The sequence below is a fragment of the Lactuca serriola genome, chromosome 8, assembly GCF_051521515.1.
Source record: "Lactuca serriola cultivar US96UC23 chromosome 8, Lser_US96UC23_V15, whole genome shotgun sequence".
Lineage (NCBI taxonomy): Eukaryota > Viridiplantae > Streptophyta > Magnoliopsida > Asterales > Asteraceae > Lactuca > Lactuca serriola.
In genome coordinates this window covers 69817065-69839080 of record NC_136415.1, presented here as the reverse complement: position 1 = coordinate 69839080, position 22016 = coordinate 69817065, and the positions used below count along the sequence as shown (strand labels likewise).

Genomic DNA, 22016 nt, shown 5'->3' with positions numbered 1-22016 from the left:
ACTAGAGTAGAGGCTATGTGGTAGAAATTAAACTACTAAGATGCTTGAATGATTCAATGTTGTTTTGTTAAGAGTTGTTGAACGGATCTGCTATTCGAGTGATATTCGTCGGTCGAACAACCTTTTTAGGCATATGCTCACGCCTGCATGTTTAATGATATTATTGTTTTTCTTTCAGAATCAAATTTTATAAATCATAAATCAAATTTAATTTTTAGAACATAAAACAAAACGATATCAAACTTCATAAATTGTAAAGCCATTTTAAGAAAAAAAAAACATAAAAATAAAAAAAATTACCATTTAAAACCCTTCGCTAGGGCTTAATTGTAAAACCCTTTTAAGAAAATATTTTAGCTTTATAATCCAAACTTGCATTAGTTTAGAGTTAAGTTTTACGGAGATAGAACTGAACAGTCCTAAAAGTATAAATGATTTCAAGTTTAAAATAATGAGGTTGTTTACAATCAACACATTAAAACACTTGTTCAACTCACCACACAAGTTGTGCTCTTTTCAAAATCCAAGCTAAACTCTACTGCTTCTCACCTTTATTCTCAACCCGAGCATATTTCAAAAAAGGTTAGGAAATGCTTTTGCTTAGTAAGAATACCTGATGTGGATTCACTTTGAATAAGATAGCAATCTAACTTACTAAAATCAGCCTCCAATAAACCATTTATTATAAAATCAATTTCCAAAAGATGTAGGGGTTCATAACCCAAATCTTTTCAAAACTATTTCACTCATATGGGGTTTAATTACCAAGACAAACAAGTTTGACAAGACTATTTCAATAAGTTGGGATTTAGTTACCCAAATCAAGTTAAGCATAACCATTTCAAGTAAGTTGGGTTTTAACAACCCAAATCAAGTTAAAGAAACCATTTTAAGTAAGTTGGGATTTAATGACCCAAATCAACTTTCCAAACAACCAACAACCTTAAATTGTGTTTGTGTGTGTGTGTGTGTGTGTGCGCGCGTGTGTTTTGATTGAAAGCACAAGTTCATTAAAGTAAATCGGTACCAATGATCGTTTAACGGTAATAATGCAAAAGAAAAAGTTGAGGAAGAGAACCAGGAACTGTCAAATAGTCAAAGAGAGAATGGGTTTACAAATGACTAAGAGGATCCCATAAAATCTCGATAGACGAGTTTGAATCATGTTGAATCGTAAATGTCTTTCTATCATAAACTTTCCTCATCCCAAAATTGTAAGGAATCGGTTGCCACTTTTGTTGCTTGGAATGGATATTTTTTAGGAACGAGTACACCTCTAAATTTGGAGTTTTTGACCAAGAGGGTGTTTCTAGAAAAAATATTTACCGAAATAGTATACTTTTAAACATATTTACCAAACAAGGTCAATTTGTAATTTATTAAGTAATCGGTGCCATACTCAAATTGTGGCTACACCGTGAATCCTCCAACCACTCCATCTGTGGCTAGACGCGGCCTCTCCGGCCACACCAGACGGTAGACGTTGCTCACCTACGACACTTCCTCCAGGAAATCCTGCCGGCCTCCACTACTCTACCTCCGACATTCGTCATCTTTGAAGCGCCCGTCATCCATGAACCCATCTTTCAGCAATACAGTGCGGATATCGACATAAAGGTAAGCATCAGTTGCTTTCCTTATTTTTCTATAGATTTCCATCAAATTGATTTGCATAATCTGCATTGATGTTGTTTTAATGGTATTGAATAGACAGAGATAATCGTTTGTGAAAACTGCAATTGTTTGATGAAAATTCAAATTAATGGTTGTCTATTACGAAATGTAACTAGAAGTTAAAAGCACAGTGGTTGAAGGAGTATTGAAGAATGATTTTTGAAGATGACTATTGAAGGACGCCTTGTTGCGTAGAAGCATCTCCAGGTGTGTTATGCCTTTTTTTAATTATAACTTTCGTAATCACATTCAAATCTTGTTTAGTTTATATATAGCTCTTCAACATGTTTATAATTCTATCTGCATATAACCTGTTTGACTCAATGAGACTATAACAAAACCTAAGGTGATATATAGCTTGTATAGTTTTCTACAAATTATATGATTTGATCACTCCTGTAAAGATGCACCAATAACCTGTTGGCCACTTGAAGATTAAATGAATTGTACTTGTTCCTTGTTATATAATGGTTAAATTTTGACCAGAGTTTGCAAACAATTGGTTAAAATTTGATATGAACGACCATACCAACATCATTGACATTGAGCTAATCTCTTTAACTAGACATCATTTTTTACTTAGAATTAGAAATAATGTTAATTTGAGCAATAGACAAGAAAAATAGAACTCAAACTTTTCTATTTTCAATATTTGATATTTTTGTGTTTATGTTAAATATATATTTTTATTGTAGTTTTGGCTTGATTTAACTTGAATCTGCTTGAAGAGTTTTGAAAGAAAGAAAAAAACGAGTTTGACAATGGATGAAGAATCTGCTTGACGATGAAAACATATTTGGATGGAATCGATGATTTTCACAATGTTTCTTGACATTATATTTGTGGTTTTTTTTTTTTTTAACTTGTGAAGATCATGATTGGATTGATTATTAATTTTGTTTTAGTTAGGAAGACGATATGTTTTATGCAATTATCTTTTTAAAGCGTAATTTTATTCCTCTCATTAGTTTTTTTCTACCTACTAAACAACATTGATCAATGATTCATTCTATTCCGAACATAGCAAACAAACATAATAATAGAAGGATTATGAACAATCTATGACATTTATTTAAATTCAAAAAGTTGTGATGAAGAAACCAAACATAATAGAAAGTTAAGATTGGTGTTTGTAATTTTTTTTATAAAAATTAATAGCAAAAAGTATATTAAAACTACATTAAAAATTGAATTAAAGCTGAAAGTTTTCAAAAAACAATATAAAATTTTAAAACTACACCTATTTGGTAAATATTTTTGAAACTATACCTGTTTGGTAAATAAAATTTTTATAAACACCTATTTGGTCAAAAACTCTCTAAACTTGTAATCATCTCCATACAAATTCTCCTTGTCTTGGGAAAAGGAAATCATATTGTATGTTGAATTCAAGCATGTGGTGTGCCTCAGTGAACTAAAGGAAACATATCCTACATATGTCTTCTCTTGAGACTGAGTCTCAAGTGTTTCATCAGACTCCTGACCAAGCTCAGATTGAAAATCTTCGTCTACGCCCAGCTTGATGATTATGCCAGGGTTCAGAGAATACAAATTCCCATTGGATTTGAGGAACATCAAAATCCCAGAAAAGTGATTGTACCAATCGTGTGGAAGCAGCATATTGTAAGTCTTCACCCAGTCGACCCAAAGTACCGAGCACCCACTCCAAATATCAATGTTTGAAATGTTGATACTAATAAAGTAATCTTTCGTGTTTCCCTACCACAAAACAAACACATTCATTATGATTCACCTGTATTCTTTTTATGTTTGGTTTTATTTATATATTACATATAAAATCAAAAGCCAAACCTGCAGGAGCATGGAGTTTAGTAATATGTCTCCAGCAAGTGGACCAAGTTGGTTCCCAGTAAGAGTGACTTTCCACAACCATTCACAGTTTGAAACATCTCCAAAGATTTCAAGTGAATCACAACCATCCGCTATAACAGCAGCAATACTTAATGGCAGCTCCGACAATTCTACAAGGTCTCTGCAGTACGACACATCAAGCCATTTGAGCCAAGGAAGTCGAAAGAGACTAAGGTGCTGTTTGTTTTGGAAGTGGTTAAATGTCTTTTGTCTTTTTTCAAGTTTGCGGAAGAAGACGTGCGCTTGCGAAAGGTCTACCCGCCAGAAGGGAAAAGTGCTCAAAAAGTACTTTTGTAAAAAACAAACGAGGCCTAAAATTCAATCGTGAAAAGTTATTTTCAGTTAGATGGAGTACTTGCAAGTTGGGTAACTCCCAAACAGCACCAGATCTGATGTCTCCATCTCCCAAATTGCACCAGAATTGTCTCAGTTTCATCTACAACTTCCCAGAGATCTTGACCCTGCATGTACAACTTAGTTCCATCTATACTTCTGAGAGATCTTGACCCCGCATGTAAAACTTGACCAGGTGTTGTAGTTACCATTGCTGAGTTTCTTAATGCCGCCTACTACTTGAAGATCGCCCATGGGTTAGGCTTTGACACCAGTATGTTAACTTGAAATGGTTCCTGTAACTTGTACACAACATAACACAAAACAAACAAGGATAAACACTATAATTAAGAAGAGAACACACAATCTAAGCTTCAAGTGTTTGCTTGTGTTTGCTTGATTTTATGGAATAAGAAAAACTAGATACCAAAATGCTTACATGAAAACGCGAATGCATAAAACATAAAAAACTACCCACTAACTTGTGTCTACCACTAAACAGGAAATGATCAAAAGCTAAACTGAAAAAGCAAATAATGCATAAATATAAAAATGACAAACTGAAACGAACAAAGCATGCACAACACATGCATATATCTGAAAGATAACTAAGTTGGTGTTGTTACATCAATATGTATTGGTATCATCAATCCAAAGCCAACCCTATACACATGTACCTACTGCATCTTTTCTTGTACATTGCCCATTTCTCTCGTGAGATTTTGAAAAGTACTCCAATATACATGTACTAATTAATACATCTACACAACCATTTGGATGCTCTTATACACTTTGAACAAATTAAGTATTGAACCCCCATTAAGCTTCTACCAATCTTTAGCTGGTCCAGTGGTCACTATCTCTGCGTAGCAACACTTTCTAAGTCTTACGACGATATCAGCTGGATCAACATCTCCAATCACTGCCAATTCCACGTCCATCGTGTCTTTCATGAGTGATACGGACTCCACCCCTATATATATTTCAAAACAAAATCTACTCACACACATGCATGGTACTCAAATGCAAATAGCTACAATGAAAAAAATACAAACACAATATTAACCTGAAAGGTGGATAACTTCCAACATAGCCTTCTCTATGTCTTCATAGCTATATATGTCCACTTTCACAACTACTTGCTGGCATTGAATACAATGTAATTACAACCAACGATGAAAGTTACACTTAAGACTGAAAATAGTTGAGGCTAAAAGCATAATTTTAATTTTGCTTTTGCAGCATACTTTTAGGCAGACACCATGTTCATGTGTAATAGCTAGGTTTAATTAGAAGCAATTTTATTTTATTTTTCCTGATTTCAACTTCAGTTTTTGGACCAGATGTATGATTCCTTGACAGCCAAACAGGTTATATATGGAGTATCCCATTGAATATGTAAAGAATTTATTAACAAAATTATTATATGTTTAATGGTATATGTAATGAATAGGTTTTTTTAAGTACTTATACAGTTTTTAAGAAGAATCGTTTTTCAACTAAGTAATTTGATCATTTTTAATTTTTTATAATTATTCAAATTCGTTGCTATTAGCTATTTATAAAATATATACATATTTCACACTCTTTTACAGATACAAACCAGACAAGGTGTACTGAAGAGCAAATTTTAGTTCCATTCCAAATCCTTAAAGGGTGTGCAAAAAGAATCATGCCCGAAAAAAAAAAAAAAAAAAAAAAAAAAAAACGTTGACATATTGAAAATTGGACAGTGGGTACTTGATAGGTTTTTGGACTATGTAATGATCGACTTTTATTAACCAATCACAAATTAATCCTTTCAATTCCATATCCTTCCGACACCAAATTCGAAATGCCACAACCCAGACGCCCCCTTAGGAGTATTTATTTTTGAAAAGCCACTCAATACGGAAAAGCTATATGATATTGATGGTGAAAGAAACTACTGCAGGAAATAAGCCTCGAAACAAAAACAAATTAAATAGGAAAACAGTCACAGAAACAGAGAACACCACTGAAGTAGAGGCAAAGTTGGGGGAAAGCGAGGAAAAGTTTATAATGGTCAAATAAAGGAATACTTAGAAAAACACAAACTCATAAAAGAATCTCTAAGTCATTGAGACTAAAGTGATTCCTGTCACATTTACCTAATCATAATGGTAGAATCAGGGAGAAAGTAACTGCTACCACTGATTATTCAATGAGAATAATGCAAAAAGAGAGTTAAGAAAGTGAGATACCAAGTGGCGAATAATCAACAGACCTGTGTGCAGTAGTAAGGTTGCCATAAGATCTTGATAGAAGAATGTGCATCACGGTGGATTGTAAATGTATTTCCATGTTCATGGTCCTTGTCCCAAAACTCTGACCAGTCTGTTGTTTGCACCCGATCATCACCTTTACTTTTCCTAGGAACGAGTTCAGCTCCAACATAACTATTAGCTTCCGGCCCACTCCAATTCCTTCCGTAGATGGAAAAAGAAATCATATTGTATGTTGAATTCAAGTATCCTGTTCGACTCAATGAACTGAAGGAAACATATCCTACGAGTGACACACTTTTACCATATTTAGAATCTAGTGCTTCATTAGATTCCTGCCAAAGCTCAGATCGAGAATCCTCATCTGCCTCTCGCTTGATGATTATCTTTATGATCGGATGTCTTGTGTTGGTGATAATGCATATCAAAAATCCACAAAAGTCATTGCGCCAATCATGTGGAAGAGGGAGTTTAAAAGTTTTCAACCTATGAAGCCTACCTATCAACCGCTTTGGAATCATCTGATGTTCGAGAGCGACACTGATAAAATGATCTTCAACAGCATTTCCCTGCCGTGGAAAACACATTCAGTTATGATGTTTGGGTTTATATTATAAAAAATTCTGAAATATTCCAAAGGTAGAGCCAAACCTGGAGCATAGAGCGTACTAATATGTCACCAACCCATGGACGAAGATTTTTCACCCCCAGAAGTGAGACTTTCCACAACCATTTACAGTTTGAAATATCTCCAATGCTTTCAAGTGAGTCACAACCATCTGCTATAACAACAACTATACTTGATGGCAGTTCTGACAATTCTACAAGTTTTATGCAGCGTGATACATCGAGCCATTTTAGCCGAGGAAGTTGCAAGAGACTAAAATTTAAATGCGAAAATTCATTTTCTTTTAGAATAAGTTCTTCCAAGTTGGGTAACTCCCAAACAGCAGAGCCAATGCCTATATCTCCCAAATTACAGTACCTGAGATTTAACTTTCTTAAGGATTTGGGAAAAAACCTTAATAGAGTATGGTGATTCATGCTGTTGTGATGTAAACAAGCCTCCTCTAAATAACATTCTTCTACATCACTGAGGTTCTCTTGTGGTTTTTTAACTTCTGTGTCACCACACGCCCAACAAGTAGCAAAAATGTTTGATGAAGTTTTCTTAGAAGATGCTACTCCTTTCCCACTATTATTCAAATGAAGAAATGGTACAGTGTTCAAGTTCCTTTCGATCCATGAGAGCTTAAAAAGTTTTGGGCAATGCGATAAGGAAAAGGTCTCGAGTTTCTTTAGTTGTGTAATGGGAGGAAATATCTTAAGACCAGCACAAAATTCTATAGACAGGAAAACAAGCCTTTTCAACCGTCCAATCGACGGATGAATCTCTTTTAAACACCGACATCCACGAAGAATGAATCTTTCAAGATTAGGAAGTCCATCAAAATCTGGTGTCATGATTAGGTTACTCAAACAAGCAAGTTCCATGATTTTCAAATTTGGGAGATGCTGTTGTATACAAGTGCAAACAAGTCAAAAACAAATCAAAGTAAATTAAAATACATATATAATTGAAAAAGTGAATTATATATATATATATATATATATATATATATATATATATATATATATATATATATAGAGAGAGAGAGAGAGAGAGAGAGAGAGAGCTAGGTTCAAATGTTTTTAGCAACTATTGTGTGCCTAAATGCACCAATGAGAATTCAAGAAATAATAAATAATTAAATAAATCATTAAAGGGTATTTTGGACCTTTTGTACTTTTATTTAAGGAAATTATTTAATTGAAATCATTCAATTAAGGAAATAAACTAATCATTCAATTAAAGAATTAAACTAAATATATTTGACCTAGATATGTTTGCGGCCGAACACTTCATCATCGACATCAACACCATTACCATCACCGATTCTACTTCTTCTTCTACAATCGACGGATCCAAAAGGGAGCACATACTCTCGTCTCGCAATCGATGATGGATTCTGGGGTCGATGAGGCTGAAGAAGGGGATGCGGAGGAGCAGTGGCGCTGTTTGTGGGGTCTATGAACACGAATGAGAAGCGAGGAGCAAACGGTGAGGAAATCCCGACGATTGAAGGTACTTGGATGGAGGTATCCTCCGACAGCTTCCTGTTCTTCTTTCTTTGGTCCAGTAATCCAACAACTAGGGGATATAACTGGAAATTATTTACCTCAATCGAGATTGATTTTATCTCGATTTTTTTTCAAGATCGAGATTATGTTCATCATCTTATTAAATTCGATTTCTTCAATGGTTTATTTCTGTTCGATTGAAGAAACATTCTGATACAACCTGCACTTCATAGTCATAAGTTGGATTTTGTTTCGAAAAAGTCAAAATTGGTGTTCATATTTCTAAATCGATAATTTAAATGTGTGTTTGTTTCTTGAATTCATGACTGGGAATGAATGCATATGTGTGTTGATGATTCAATCACAACTATTGAATTCTGTATACAATCACATCTCTTGAATTATGTAATGTACTCTAGTAGAATTTATTTTATATAAATGTATTCTATTAGAATGTTTGAGAATAATTGTCAACAACAAGTACATTCTGTCAGAATTTATAGTTTTTATTCTCTTAGAATGCATTGAATTTTTTAATTTTTGAATCTTGATTATGTTTTCTTTGTGGATTTAGGTTTTGAAGAGGATAACATTGATGTGGAGAAGGAATAAAACATAGAGAATGAGAGTGTATTATACCAGAATGTGTTATGCTACAATGTATAAAATGTTGCTAAAAAATAATATTCTATCAGAATATATTAGTGTTTTTGTTAGATTGTGATGTTTTTTTTTCTTTTTTCTTTCAGAATGTTGTTATTATTCAATGAATCACAATCATACAATGTAATTATTTGGTATATTATTAGTTCAAGAATTGATTTTGTGTATTCTTTTTAGAATGTATTTACTATTTTATGGTTGGCATTCTGTCATTCTGACAGAATAAAATCGAAAAATATATTTACTAGTTTATGGTTAACATTCTAACATTCTGACAGAATAAAATTGAATTTTTAACTTTGAATTAAATTAAAATATTCAGATTTTTAAAAATAAAGGAATTAATTATCCCTAAAAATCCGAAAATTTCCTTTTTTAATATAGGTTAATTGACTAAAATGCCCTTATGCTGAAATTTGTGTGATTATATGGTATATGTTATCCTATTCTACTATCATAGACCCTCAGATCATGACTTTTGATTATATTCCATCCAATGGTCCAGATGTGTGCATTCTGGCACACAATAGCTACTAGAAACAAAATAATCTAACCCTATATATATATATATATATATATATATATATATATATATATATATATATATATATATATATATATATATATACGGGAGGGTTCAATTGAGAAAAAAAGAAGTTTGAGAATGGGAGAATCATTCTCAGCCAATCATTTATTTTTGCCACAAAAGCCTCCAACGTACCGGCCGAAATGGGAAACGAATGCACATGTGTTTTCCAACATAACATATTTCCTTAAACTATGTTAATCATTACCTTAATATATATATATATATATATATATATATATATATATATATATATATATATATATATATATATATACAAAAACATAGTTTTTTTTTTCATTTTTTTTTAATTTTTATAAGCTATTTTTATCAAAAAATGATTTTAAATATACCAAAATTCATGATTTTTTATTCTCTACAAATAGACATCCATATTGATATAGTTTTAAGATAAAATAAAAAATTTATATTTTTTTATATTTTCAGCTATCGTTATTCATAAATGAATAACAATGCATCAGGTTTTATTACAGTACATTCGTTATTCACTTATAAATAAAAATTATGATTTTATTTTACAATTTAAGTATCATTCATATATGAATATAACATATAATAAACATAGTACATTCATATTTTAATATTGGACGATGAATTCACTTGTGAATATTAACATAGTATATTCACTTATGAATATTAGATGGTATATTCACTTATGAGTATTAAATGATATTTCATATGTGAATATTACATAGTATTACATGGTATATCACATGTGAATATTACAGAGTATATTCATTTGTGAATATTAGATGATATATTCACTTATGAATATTACACAGTATATTCACATATGAATATTACAAAGTATATTCACTTATGAATATTGAAGGTATTTTGACAAATATATATAATTTTTATATGTTATTCACATATGAATAACATACAGACTTGCATATTTGTTTTGTGTTTTTAATAATTATATACTGATTCAGGTGAGAAAACATATTCATATGTGAATATAACGTGGTAATTTAGTTTATGCATTTCATCAAACAGTTGGAGAGCAAACAAGTTAACTATTTTAAAAATGTTAAAAACATCAAGTTATCAATTCCAAATCATCATATACTTCTGATTTCGACTTCAGATGCGACATCCTATATCTGATCGATTTCTCAATTTGATTTTGATTTCTGAAAATCCGATTGGGAACCTGTGAGTACCGATTCCAAGTCCCTCAATGTCGACTGTGACTACGAGTCCAGAACTCCGATTCCAATTTCATTAATAGTGAAGAAATTCCGGTTTAGTTAAAGAAATCTGGATGATTATTGAAGGTTGGAGGAAAAATTTTGATGATGAACGAGCAGTTATCGAATTCTCTATAGTTACGTATTTGAGATTGAAGGTTATTACGATATTTACAAGTTTGCCACCGTGTCTTTTATGCTTAGATTAAATGAGTGGCTGAGAATGATTCCCCCATTCTCAACCTTTTTTATTTTCTCAATTGAACCCACCTATATATATATATATATATATATATATATATATATATATATATATATATATATATATATATATATATATATATATATGGGAGGGTTCAAATAAGAACAATTATGAAATCGAGAACACGAGGTGATGATAGGTGGAGTAAAGGGAGGTGGTGATGGTGGAGTAGAGGGGAAGTGGTGGATTCATATGTGAATATACTTACATTTATATTCACATATGAATATTGCCTTTCCCCCGACGTACCATTTTTTTTTCTTTTTTTTTTCTCAGTCGTGTCGATACACCGAAGCTTTTTGTGGCAAAAAGAAATATGTTGCCAAGATTTATTTTTGCGTTCTCGATTACATAATTTTCTCTTTTGACCTTAAGTGTGTGTGTCTAATAAGACACCCTTTAGGCACCCTATTGCTACTTTTATAAAAAAAATAAACCAGTAATTAACTGCTTATAATTAGCCTTTTCAGAAAACAGTGCAATTTCAGTAAATAAAAATATTTAAAAAATTAATTAGGGTGTTCATATTATAACGGGCGCTGCTATGGACACACCAATCTACTTAACTCTCATATACTATTAGTCTTACTTTTTAGGTAATCTTTATATACTTATAAAGGAAGCATTTTTCGTTTCACCACATTCATTTGAAACTCCCATGATGCATTTTACTCAAACCATATTCATTTGAAACCTCTTATTTGAATGAATACCACTCAAAAGTCTCTTAATAATGATTAACCATTCAAAAGGTTTTATAACTTATATAATATGTTTAATAAACAATTAATGGATAATATATTATAAAAGGCCAATCTCTTTGAGTAGACACACAAATACCAATTACATACAAAATTCATAAAGAAAACAAGTTTAAAGGTTTTTGTGTTGGTTTGAGGGCTTTTGACCATTTTTCGAGCCATGTTATTATGTTAAAGTTTTTAATTTGTAAGTATGTTATATACTAATTCTTTTTTATATTTTAATTTTCTTGGTTTAAGTATTTTTTTAAGACAATCATTGTATGTTGTGGTTGAAATTTTAATGTAAATTAGATTAGATTAATGTTATCGATCGTATGTTATGGAATGTGATATAGATAATATTTAATTAAATATTGTATATATGTTTGTATGTTTGTGTTGCTTCAAAGCAATAAAAAATTAAAAATCATAGATATGTCATATATATTATCCATGTAAGTCTCTTTTAAAATGCAAATTGTCTATCTTATCACTTTATATTTTAGTATATGTTTAACATTTTAAGTATAATAATAAGTGATTTTAAAAGTTTTATTTCACTTATTATTAATAATAATAAGTAGTTTTAAAATCAACGAAAAAAAGTTATAAATAATAAAATCAAATTATAAAAATCATGGATATGTGATATTATCCATACAAATCTCATTTGAAATGCAAATTGTCAATCTTATCACTTTATTACAAAAGAGGCATATATAAAAGAGACATATTTCAAAACACCACATTCATTTGAAACTCTCATGACTTTTTAATATCTTTCTAATAATTATTATAAATTGATTAATAATCTTAAGTAAGTGCAAAAACTAAATTTTAATCTTAAATTAACTAAAATTGAATATTAAACTAACATCTTTTACTTCTACTTATAAAATTATATCTTTAACTTTTAACATATTATACTCAATTTATTAGTTTATATATGTTGTTGAATGTGAATTTTTGTTATTTTAAAGTCACAACTTTGAATAGTATAAAATATTTCAATTATTAATTTAAATATAACGTTAAAGGGTTCATTAAGTTAAAATTTCAATTAAACTTAAAATAAAATCCAAAGATTATTTTATAAATAGTTAAAATATGTAAATTGTAGTGTTAAATGCAAAAGCTAAATTGTAATCCACAAATAACTAAGAAAAATAAAAAACTATTTTTATAATCATTAAAAGTTTCTAAATAAGTAATTTAAACATAACTTACAATAAAAATAGTCAAAAGTAACATTATGTAAAAAATTATATTGTTACCTTAAAAAGAAAAACAATGTGTGATGTTTTCAAATAATTATAATGATAGAAATTAAAATATTATGCAAAAAAAAATTTAATTAACAATAACAACAATTATAAATAACATTAAACCACATAGTATTTTTTTTAACTTTTTTTATGAGTAACCCGCGAGTAAAACTCATTGAGACGATGGATATTATATAGTTTTAATAGATGTATACATTGTAATATCATTCAGAATAATCAATGTTTAATAACAACTTAGTATAAGAATTATTATATCAAAGTTAACAACAACCTCATTGTTATGATTAACAAAAACATATATATTTATAAATATTTCAACTATATACAAATATTATGCGCAACGCGTGAGTATTCGCCTACTTATTACCATATAATTATCATTTATCATACCTTTTAAGTCATCATTGTCATATAAGTATTCTTTAACTAACGTTTAGAATTATTTCATTAAAACCTAATCAATAAAAGTTTATTATATAATAATTATATATTTATTACTAATTTTATTAATATTCATAAATTTAAACTTATTTTTTATTAAGATAAAAAATTAACAATAATATTATTTTTATCATATAATAATATAAATAATTTTCATTAATTTTTATCTTTGTTTTTAGTCGTAAACATACAAACATTTTTTTTCCATTTCCATAAACTTAATTTTCATAAATATGTTATTCTTTGTTATTTCTTGTTATAATTTATATTTTTAAGTTTTTTATAAAACGTGTAGTTTTTATTTAAAAGTGTAGTTTTTAATAAAACGTACAATTTTTTTCTAAAACATGCTGTTTTTTTTTTAAACGTACAATTTGTTTATTAAAATATGCAAAAAAAATGCAGTTAAAACATGCAGTTTTTTTTTTATAAAAACTTCAGTTTTTTATAAAACGTGCAATTATTTTTATAAAACATGCAGGTTTTTTTAAACGTACAGTTTTTTTATAGAAAAATATTATTAACATTTAAACAATCTTTGTAAATTCATTAAAAAGAAAGATGAGAATGTACAACTTAACGTGAAGTTAAAAAATGTATTTTGATTGTGTTCCTAAAAATAAAAAATATAGAAAGATAAAAAGCTGCTAACAAAAAAAATACTTCAAATAATAAATAATATTAATTATTATTAAATAACACTAGGTTGGATAGAACGTGACTCCTCCTCTCCCGAGTAGGCCCAATTTTATCTTTATTTATTCCAATTTCCTTTTTTTTTTTTTTTTTTAATTTCATTTTCTATTTTTTTAAATAAAAATTAAACCTGAGATCTTCTTGAAACTTTAAATTTGATTACATAGGAAAATTGGTAAAAAGTCAATATTAGTATAGACTGTGCAGTAAGATGGTGTGTAAAAGAAATCCTTATTATAATATGGGAACATAATATATATATATATATATATATATATATATATATATATATATATATATATATATATATATATATATATATATATATATATATATATAAAAGTTTATGTGAGACGGCCTAATTTTGTGAGATCGTGAGATGTATTTTTTTTTTTTAGTTACTTCAAGTTCCGAAAATAATATTTAAAAAAAGAATTTTTTGATTTTTCCATTTATTTTGCATTTTAAAATTATTTTTTAGAATATGTACAATATAATATTCTATTAGAATATTTCACGTATTTTTCAAAAAAAAAACGAGATTTTTTTTATTTTTTTAATTAATTCAAGTTCCGAAAATAATATTAAAAAAAAATTAGATTTTTCCATTTATTTTGCATATTTTATAGAATATGTACAGTGTAATATTCTATTAGAATATTTCACGAATTTAAAAAAAACGGGATTTTTTTTATTATTTTTTTATTTTTTAGTTAATTTAACTTAGGGATTAAACTTGATATTCCTGTAAACCACAGGGACCATTTTTGAAGTTTTGTCTTTTTTTATAAATTCAAACTTTTCAAATTGTTAAAATTTCATATTTAATTTTTTTTAAATAACCCATGTAATATAGGGGTCTCACACCTAATATATATATATATATATATATATATATATATATATATATATATATATATATATATATATATATATATATTATTCACAAGCTTAGGTTTCAAGTGGGGCCGATTAGAAATACCCAAAACTCAAATAAAACCATTAGACTAATTATTTATTTGGTTTCTCCCGAAAATCGAAGAATAACGCAATTCAAATAACCAATTTAACAAAGGAACCGGATATGTTACTTAGTTAATACTACCTCCGTCTCAAATTAATTGTCCATATTTGACTTTTGAAATCTTTATTGTTTAACTTTGACCTTAAATATTTTTCATTTTGATAAATAATACTTGATGAAAAATATATGAATGGATTTCATTTTAAATGTCTTTTCATTGATATAAGTTTCATCAAGTAATAGATAATACAAATAAAAATATTTAAAGTCAACTTTGAAGAAAGAAGACTACAAAAGTCAAAAGTGGACAATTAATTTGGGACGGAGGGAGTATGAATCATGCACACCTCTAAGGCTAAGAGGTATGGTCACACCCAACCTACTCTAAGGCTAAGGGGTATGGTCACACCCAACCTACTCAAAAAGTGACGCCACATCATCTCCACTACAAACCCACTACCAACCTACTAACTATTAGAAATGTTTACCACTCCACATCATTTTTTTTGACAATATTAGATTAAATTAAATAAAGTAATTCAAATAAAACACACATTAAAAACACTAAATTAAAACACATTGCATTAAATTTAACACACTCAAAATCAAATCCTAAAATATTTAAAAAAACAAAAAAAAATCATAAATTACTTATTTATCCTAAAATACTTAAAAAAAATCCTAAATTACTTGTTTATCCTAAATTTATTAAAAAAAATCCTAAATTATTTATTTATCCTAAATTACTTAAAAAAACACACAATATAACAACTAAAACATAAGTATTAGAAGCTAATCCTCATACTTAGCACGGACACGTTGTTGGATTTTGAGAAATGTCGCGAGATTTTCGGGGTCGAGATCCGGTAGGGGCTTCGAGTTTATGATTTGAGGATCGATAAGAGCGATTTTTTGGCAATGAGATTCCTCCGTGGATTCGTATTTTCTTTTTAGAGAAATTAAAGTTTTATCTATGGATTCCACAAGCCCGTCGTCACTACTTGCGGTTGCTTTCCCGCTTGAAGACGTCACCCGTTTTGCTTTGTCCTTTCCCGGTGGTCGACGGAGCTGGACTTCAGGTGGACCCTCTCCCTCGGCTGAGGTCTAACCCAAAACCCGCGTCTGAATCAGAAGTTATTGGTCTTTTGTTGGAGCCGGTGGTCAAGTCTGAATGCGATGTCTCCGGACTAAGGACCCATTTTGGACCTTGACGGCAAACTTCCCATGCTTTTTGGTGACCAAATGGTTTACCGTTGTTGGTCACTTTGAATTGGTAGCACGCGGTTGATAAAATGTTGAAATCGTTCGAACCACTTTTATGCATATTTTTTAGATTTTCAAATATGTCATTAAACTTTGTGCAAATCGCGCGAAGATCACGCCATTTTCCGTTGACTGGGTCGTACGACCAATCCGTTTTCCTTCCAAGTAGTGCGTGAAAGTGATCCAAAACACGATTCCAAAAACTTTCTCCAGATTGCGCGTTGCCTCTTCTCGAATCACATGATATGAAAATCCAAACTTTTGCTAATGCTTATTCCTCTTATTCGTTCCAAGTCGTTGCTTTCTTTTTCCCTTTTCCTTTTGGTTGCCTTCTTCGAGATGATTGTGGTGTTTCTTGGACAAGTACATCGTCGTTGTCGAGGTTCACGGTTTGGGACTGAGATGATTATGTTTGGAATTATGGAGAAGTTTATTGTTGAAAACCTTGGAATTGGGGAATGCATTGAGGTTGAGTGAATTGTTGTTGTGGTCGTTGGTTTTGGAAGAATTGTGGGTTGTATGGAAGGTTAGTGAATCAAGGTTGTTGTTGGATTGGAGAATTCAACAATTGCATATATGTTTGATAACCACTTGGAGTGTTTGGGGTGTTTGGAGTGGATGGAGTATTTTGGTTGGGATCCATTTTTTTGAAAAAAAAAAGTGCAAGAAAGTAGGAGTAATTTTTGGATTTAGAAGTGTAAAATGAAGAGTAAAGTGTAATATATATATATATATATATATATATATATATATATATATATATATATATATATATACTCACTCCGTCCCAATATTATTGTCTACAAACAAAAAACACACAGATTAAGAAAAACATTAACTACCACTAACTTTATATAATAAAATGACAGTTTTGTCTTTACTTTGTATTTAATGTTCTATTAAATGCTTAGTTGATTAAGTAATAATGAGGGGTATTTTGGTAACAATGTTATTTATTTTTAGAAGTAGACTATTATTTTGGGACAAACCAAAAAGGAAAGATAGACTATAATTTTGGGACGGATATATATATATATATATATATATATATATATATATATATATATATATATATATATATATATATATATATATATATATATATATATATATATATATATATGCTTTTTTTAAATATTTAACAATTTTCCAGTGGAGGTGGGTACAGCTCACTGTTTAGGCGCTTCATTATCAAATATAGTATTAGGTTCGCGCTTCATTATCAATATAGTACTAGGTTCGAATTTCTTTTATAGCGTTTTTTGAGTTGATATGCATTTACTCTTTCTTTTTACTTTTTTTATTATTCAATTGGACGGGCTCTTCTAATGTATTTTTTTAATACTTTAAGTAACTTAAATTTGAATCATACGTCCTTACCTTTAATGAATTGGAATCCAAATTTCAAAAAATAGACCTTATATATTTTTTTTTTATATACATAAATCAACCAAATTATAGAAATGTTCTGTTGACTATTTTTTAGTTTTGCTAAACCACCCAAACATTCATTTTATTTAAAACTATGATGTTGTTATAGCTAATTACCATGCATAATTTTCATGTTTATATATGGGATTTTCAAAATTTCACCGTCTTTTAATGTATAAGAACTATTATTTGTAGGGTTGTTAACAAAATTCATAACAGCCTACCGGTAATGTTAGTCATTCTTAAAAAAAATATAGTTTTGACCAACGTAAGATTTTTCTTTTGTTTTATTTTTCCAAACACTTTTTATTTTTGTTTTTTTCCAAACACGGCTGCTTTTCAAAATGGTCAAGTTCTTTCTATTGTTTGTTTTTTTTTAATCGGCTTTGTCATTTGTTTTTTTAACTCGCATCCTTTAAACACAATCCAACTTTATATATATATATATATATATATATATATATATATATATATATATATATATATATATATATATATATATATAATAACAAGTCATCCGATACCATCTCCACAAACATCGTTGTGTTATCGCTTGTGATTACTAAATTTTAAAGGGTTTCATCTTTTGTTTTTGTCCTGGGTCAAATCAACTTGGAACGGCCCAGCAAGCCTTAGATGTATTATTTATATTGTTTAATTGTTCATGGCATGTGATGTGGAGCTTACAATTCATACCTCACATTTTTCCTAAATTATCCCATATATAAACAATTCGTCTTTCTACAAACTAAAAATAGAAGGACAATTATAAAATAAAAATAGCGGCTTATGATTATTCATATTTGTGTGCTCATGTCCGTGTAATTTACTCTCAATATTAGGCAAGTCGGGTCTATGATTATTCATCTGCTTTTTGGGGTTAATTAGAGAAAGTATAAGAATTACCTTATAACCACCCCAAAGTCGTTTCTGCGAGATGTCATCCAATATCAGACAACAAAGGTCCCCAGGTGGAAAGTTAGTAGGAAATGGACTTGCAAGATCACCTCTCCAATCAATCCACCGAAGGTTTTTCATGTTTGCAACAACCGGAGGAAGAAATTCTACTGGATCATACCTATTGCATTGAAATCTTATTGCTTCAATCATGTCAAGTTCCTGCGGTAGAGGCAAAATGGTGTCAGGGTTGAGTTAAAAGGTTTTCCCTTTATAGATATATAGCATGCAAAGATAACTTAATCATTACCTTCGTTGAATCCATAGTACAGATCTTTAGAACATCTTCCTTCTTCCAAACTCTACTATGTTTTTCAGGATTGTTAGGGTGTTTCCCTCGAACAATGTAGTGTCCCATTTCTTGCACCAGATCATGCATATCAAACATTCCATCCGAAATAGTTATAAGTGCCTTTTGTATCAACACTTTTAGGCCTATAACCGGGTAAAAACCACAAGCATCAAGCATAGCCATTGTCCTTTCATTATTATACTGCCCTCTGAAGAAGCATGCAATATGAAGGAACAACTCTTTTTCAACCGGTTTAAGTCCATCAAAACTGATTTTTAGCTTTTCCACAATATCGGTCTCCGGGATCTCTTCCAGTCTGGCTAATGCACTCCACCACGCATCAATGTCTTTGTCACACAGAAAACAACCCAAAACCGTAAGTGCTAAAGGGAGCCCACCAGCATAAGATACCACATATTTTGAAAGTAGCTCATAATCTTCTATAGGTCTGTAATCCCGGGGTGCATGCTTGCGAAAGAGCTTAGTACCCTCATCATTGTTTAGCAACCTAATATTGTATATCACATTTACTCTGTGTGCAGTTAATAAATGTTCATCTCTAGTTGTGATGATTATTCGGCTTCCTTCACCGAACCAATCATGTGATCCAGCTAACATTTTCAAGTGGTCAAGGTGATCAACATCATCAAGAACAAGCAAGATATTTATACGAGAAAGCCTATCCTTTAGCAGCTGTCGTACATCTCTGTTTACTTCAATTTCTTTTCGCGTCAAAACATTTGAAAGAATTTTAAATTGCAATTTTTCCAAACCATATCTGTTTGATTCCTCACGAATATTTTCAATAAAGCAGCAAAAATCAAACTTGCTAGAGATTTCCCTAAAAACAGATAATGCAAGAGTAGTCTTACCACCACCTCCAACCCCCCATATCCCAACCATGCGTACACCACCAGAGCGAATTTCTAACTTTGATTTCAAATCTTGCATGCGAGCCTCTATTCCAATCAGTTTGTCATTTGCACTTGAAGTCAGTGGATGCAACCTATGTGAAATTGTGTCAACAATTTCTTTGATAACCTTTGATTCATGCCTACACATTGAATACACGAGGATAATTAACATATGCTCACATGGACAAAAGAAGTAATCTATTTCATGTTCCGTGAATTAAAGAAAATGAGTCCTAATTACCCTTCATATTTCACATTTTAAATAGAATTTCTAAAGGTAAATATCACAGATTGTAGTGCTTATCTGGGAAACATGGAATACTTTCGGATATAGCAAGCAAAACAAAATGGATTTGTGGTTCTTGAAATGAGGTGTTGAGTAAGGAACTAGAATTAGACCTCAATATTGTCCATCATACCTTAATTTCAGCTTATCCGGAATCCTATGACTTGGAAGTTGGAATATCTTTTAACATACCAAGATCATGATATACTCATTCTCATATTTGTCATATACTCACAAGAAAAACAGCCAAAATTTTGAAGTATTAATCGGAGCTCACAAGGATAAGAAACCCCATCTAGTGAAAGCTACCATCCCATAGAGAGGGTCTTTGCGGATCTCGTTCACCTTTGAGGAAGGACACGTGTGGAAAAAGAAAAAAAAATCACGTCTGATGACATGGTTCCGCAGAGCATGTCTCTGCGGTTCACCATTTCAACAGAGATGTTCTCTACGGAACCATGCCACCAGACATGATTTTTTGTCTTTGTCCCCGCGTGTCCAATTCCTCGGAGGTGAACAAGTTCTACAGATACCCTTTCTGTGGAAATCGTGATCATTTTAAAAAAGTTGCATTTTTTTGGTCATTTTCTTCAACCATACCCCCTTTAGTGGTGCTTTGATGAATTTTCCCTAACTAAAATATGTATAAAAAGCTTATAAGGCCCAAGTATATGTCTTAAGCAATAATGGTGTAAAAACTAAAGAAGAAAATTACCCATTGGCCATGAGCTTGACTTCCCATCCAGAAATGTTACTTGCATCCACAAGTGCTTTTCTCCAAGATTCAACCTTCTTGTTGTTCTCCAACTCATGTTTGGAAAATGCTTCTCCATATTTCTGTTTTTGTTTTCGCACTGCAGAGGGCTGCACGTCATAAAATATAGGCATCACGGTTTGGCTTTTCGTATCCTTGCATTTCATAATATATGCAAGTTCATCTAAGCACCATGAAGAATTTGCATAATTTTTAGAGAATACAATAACAGCTATCTGTGATTCTTCGATAGCCTTGATAAGGGATGGGGCGATTGTTTCTCCCCGAGGAAGTGTTTCATCATCCTTGTAAGTGTGGATCCCTTGTTGTACAAGAGCTGTGTAGAGATGATCTACAAAAGTCTTACGAGTATCTTCTCCTCTAAAGCTAAGAAAAACATGGTACTTCCATAATCGAGAAGAAAAGGCCACGACAGGAGGAGAAGATGATGAAGATGCCATCGATGTGTTGATTTGTTGAGATAGAATGTCAGTGGTTTTAGCACCTCAATGAAATGAACTAATATATATATATATATATATATATATATATATATATATATATATATAGAGAGAGAGAGAGAGAGAGAGAGAGAGAGAGAGAAAAGAAATGCGAGTTTCTAAGAAATTTCCACCTGAAAGCTCAAGAAATATCTATCACTAGACATTTGGCAATTTCAATATAAAGGAAATTCAGGAATTCACATTGATGATATGTTGAGATAGAATATAGAGTAAACTGCAAAAATAATGTATGTGGTTTGTCATTTTCATTTGTTTTGGTCCTCAAAGAATCTTTTTCTATGTATCGTCCTTATTTAAAGGTGCAATTCTAGTTTTGATTCTTTCATTTACTAAGGTCAACAAGAATCAGTTAAAGCGTTATGAATTGACTATAGTGCCTTTATCTTATAGTTTTATTATTTGTATTGTTATGTTAATTCTTCTTCTTTGTATGATTT

At 30.4% G+C, this 22016-nt stretch overlaps 1 protein-coding gene across 1 annotated transcript; it reads right to left on the bottom strand.

The window, feature by feature from the left end:
• Nucleotides 1-4706: 4706 nt before the first annotated feature.
• Nucleotides 4707-21531, bottom strand: LOC145066993 (disease resistance protein Roq1-like). Its single transcript, XM_079014226.1, has 7 exons — nucleotides 21017-21531; nucleotides 19060-20155; nucleotides 18759-18971; nucleotides 6774-7637; nucleotides 6125-6691; nucleotides 4946-5021; nucleotides 4707-4852 (listed from the first exon to the last, which is right to left on the bottom strand). Exons 1-7 carry the CDS (start codon nucleotides 21514-21516, stop codon nucleotides 4707-4709), a joined length of 3462 nt encoding a protein of 1153 aa, XP_078870352.1. The 5' UTR covers nucleotides 21517-21531.
• Between the last annotated feature and the right edge of the window lie 485 nt (nucleotides 21532-22016).

Bases quoted from the DNA above. Each gene is read 5' to 3' on its own strand.
- LOC145066993 (XM_079014226.1), bottom strand. From the start codon at position 21,516: ATGGCATCTTCATCATCTTCTCCTCCTGTCGTGGCCTTTTCTTCTCGA. The intron at 20,156-21,016 runs GTAATTTTCTTC...TTCAATGTGTAG, and splicing joins GTCAAGCTCATGGCCAATGG to GCATGAATCAAAGGTTATCA. The intron at 5,022-6,124 runs GTCTGTTGATTA...ATTCAATGCCAG, and splicing joins AACCTTACTACTGCACACAG to CAAGTAGTTGTGAAAGTGGA.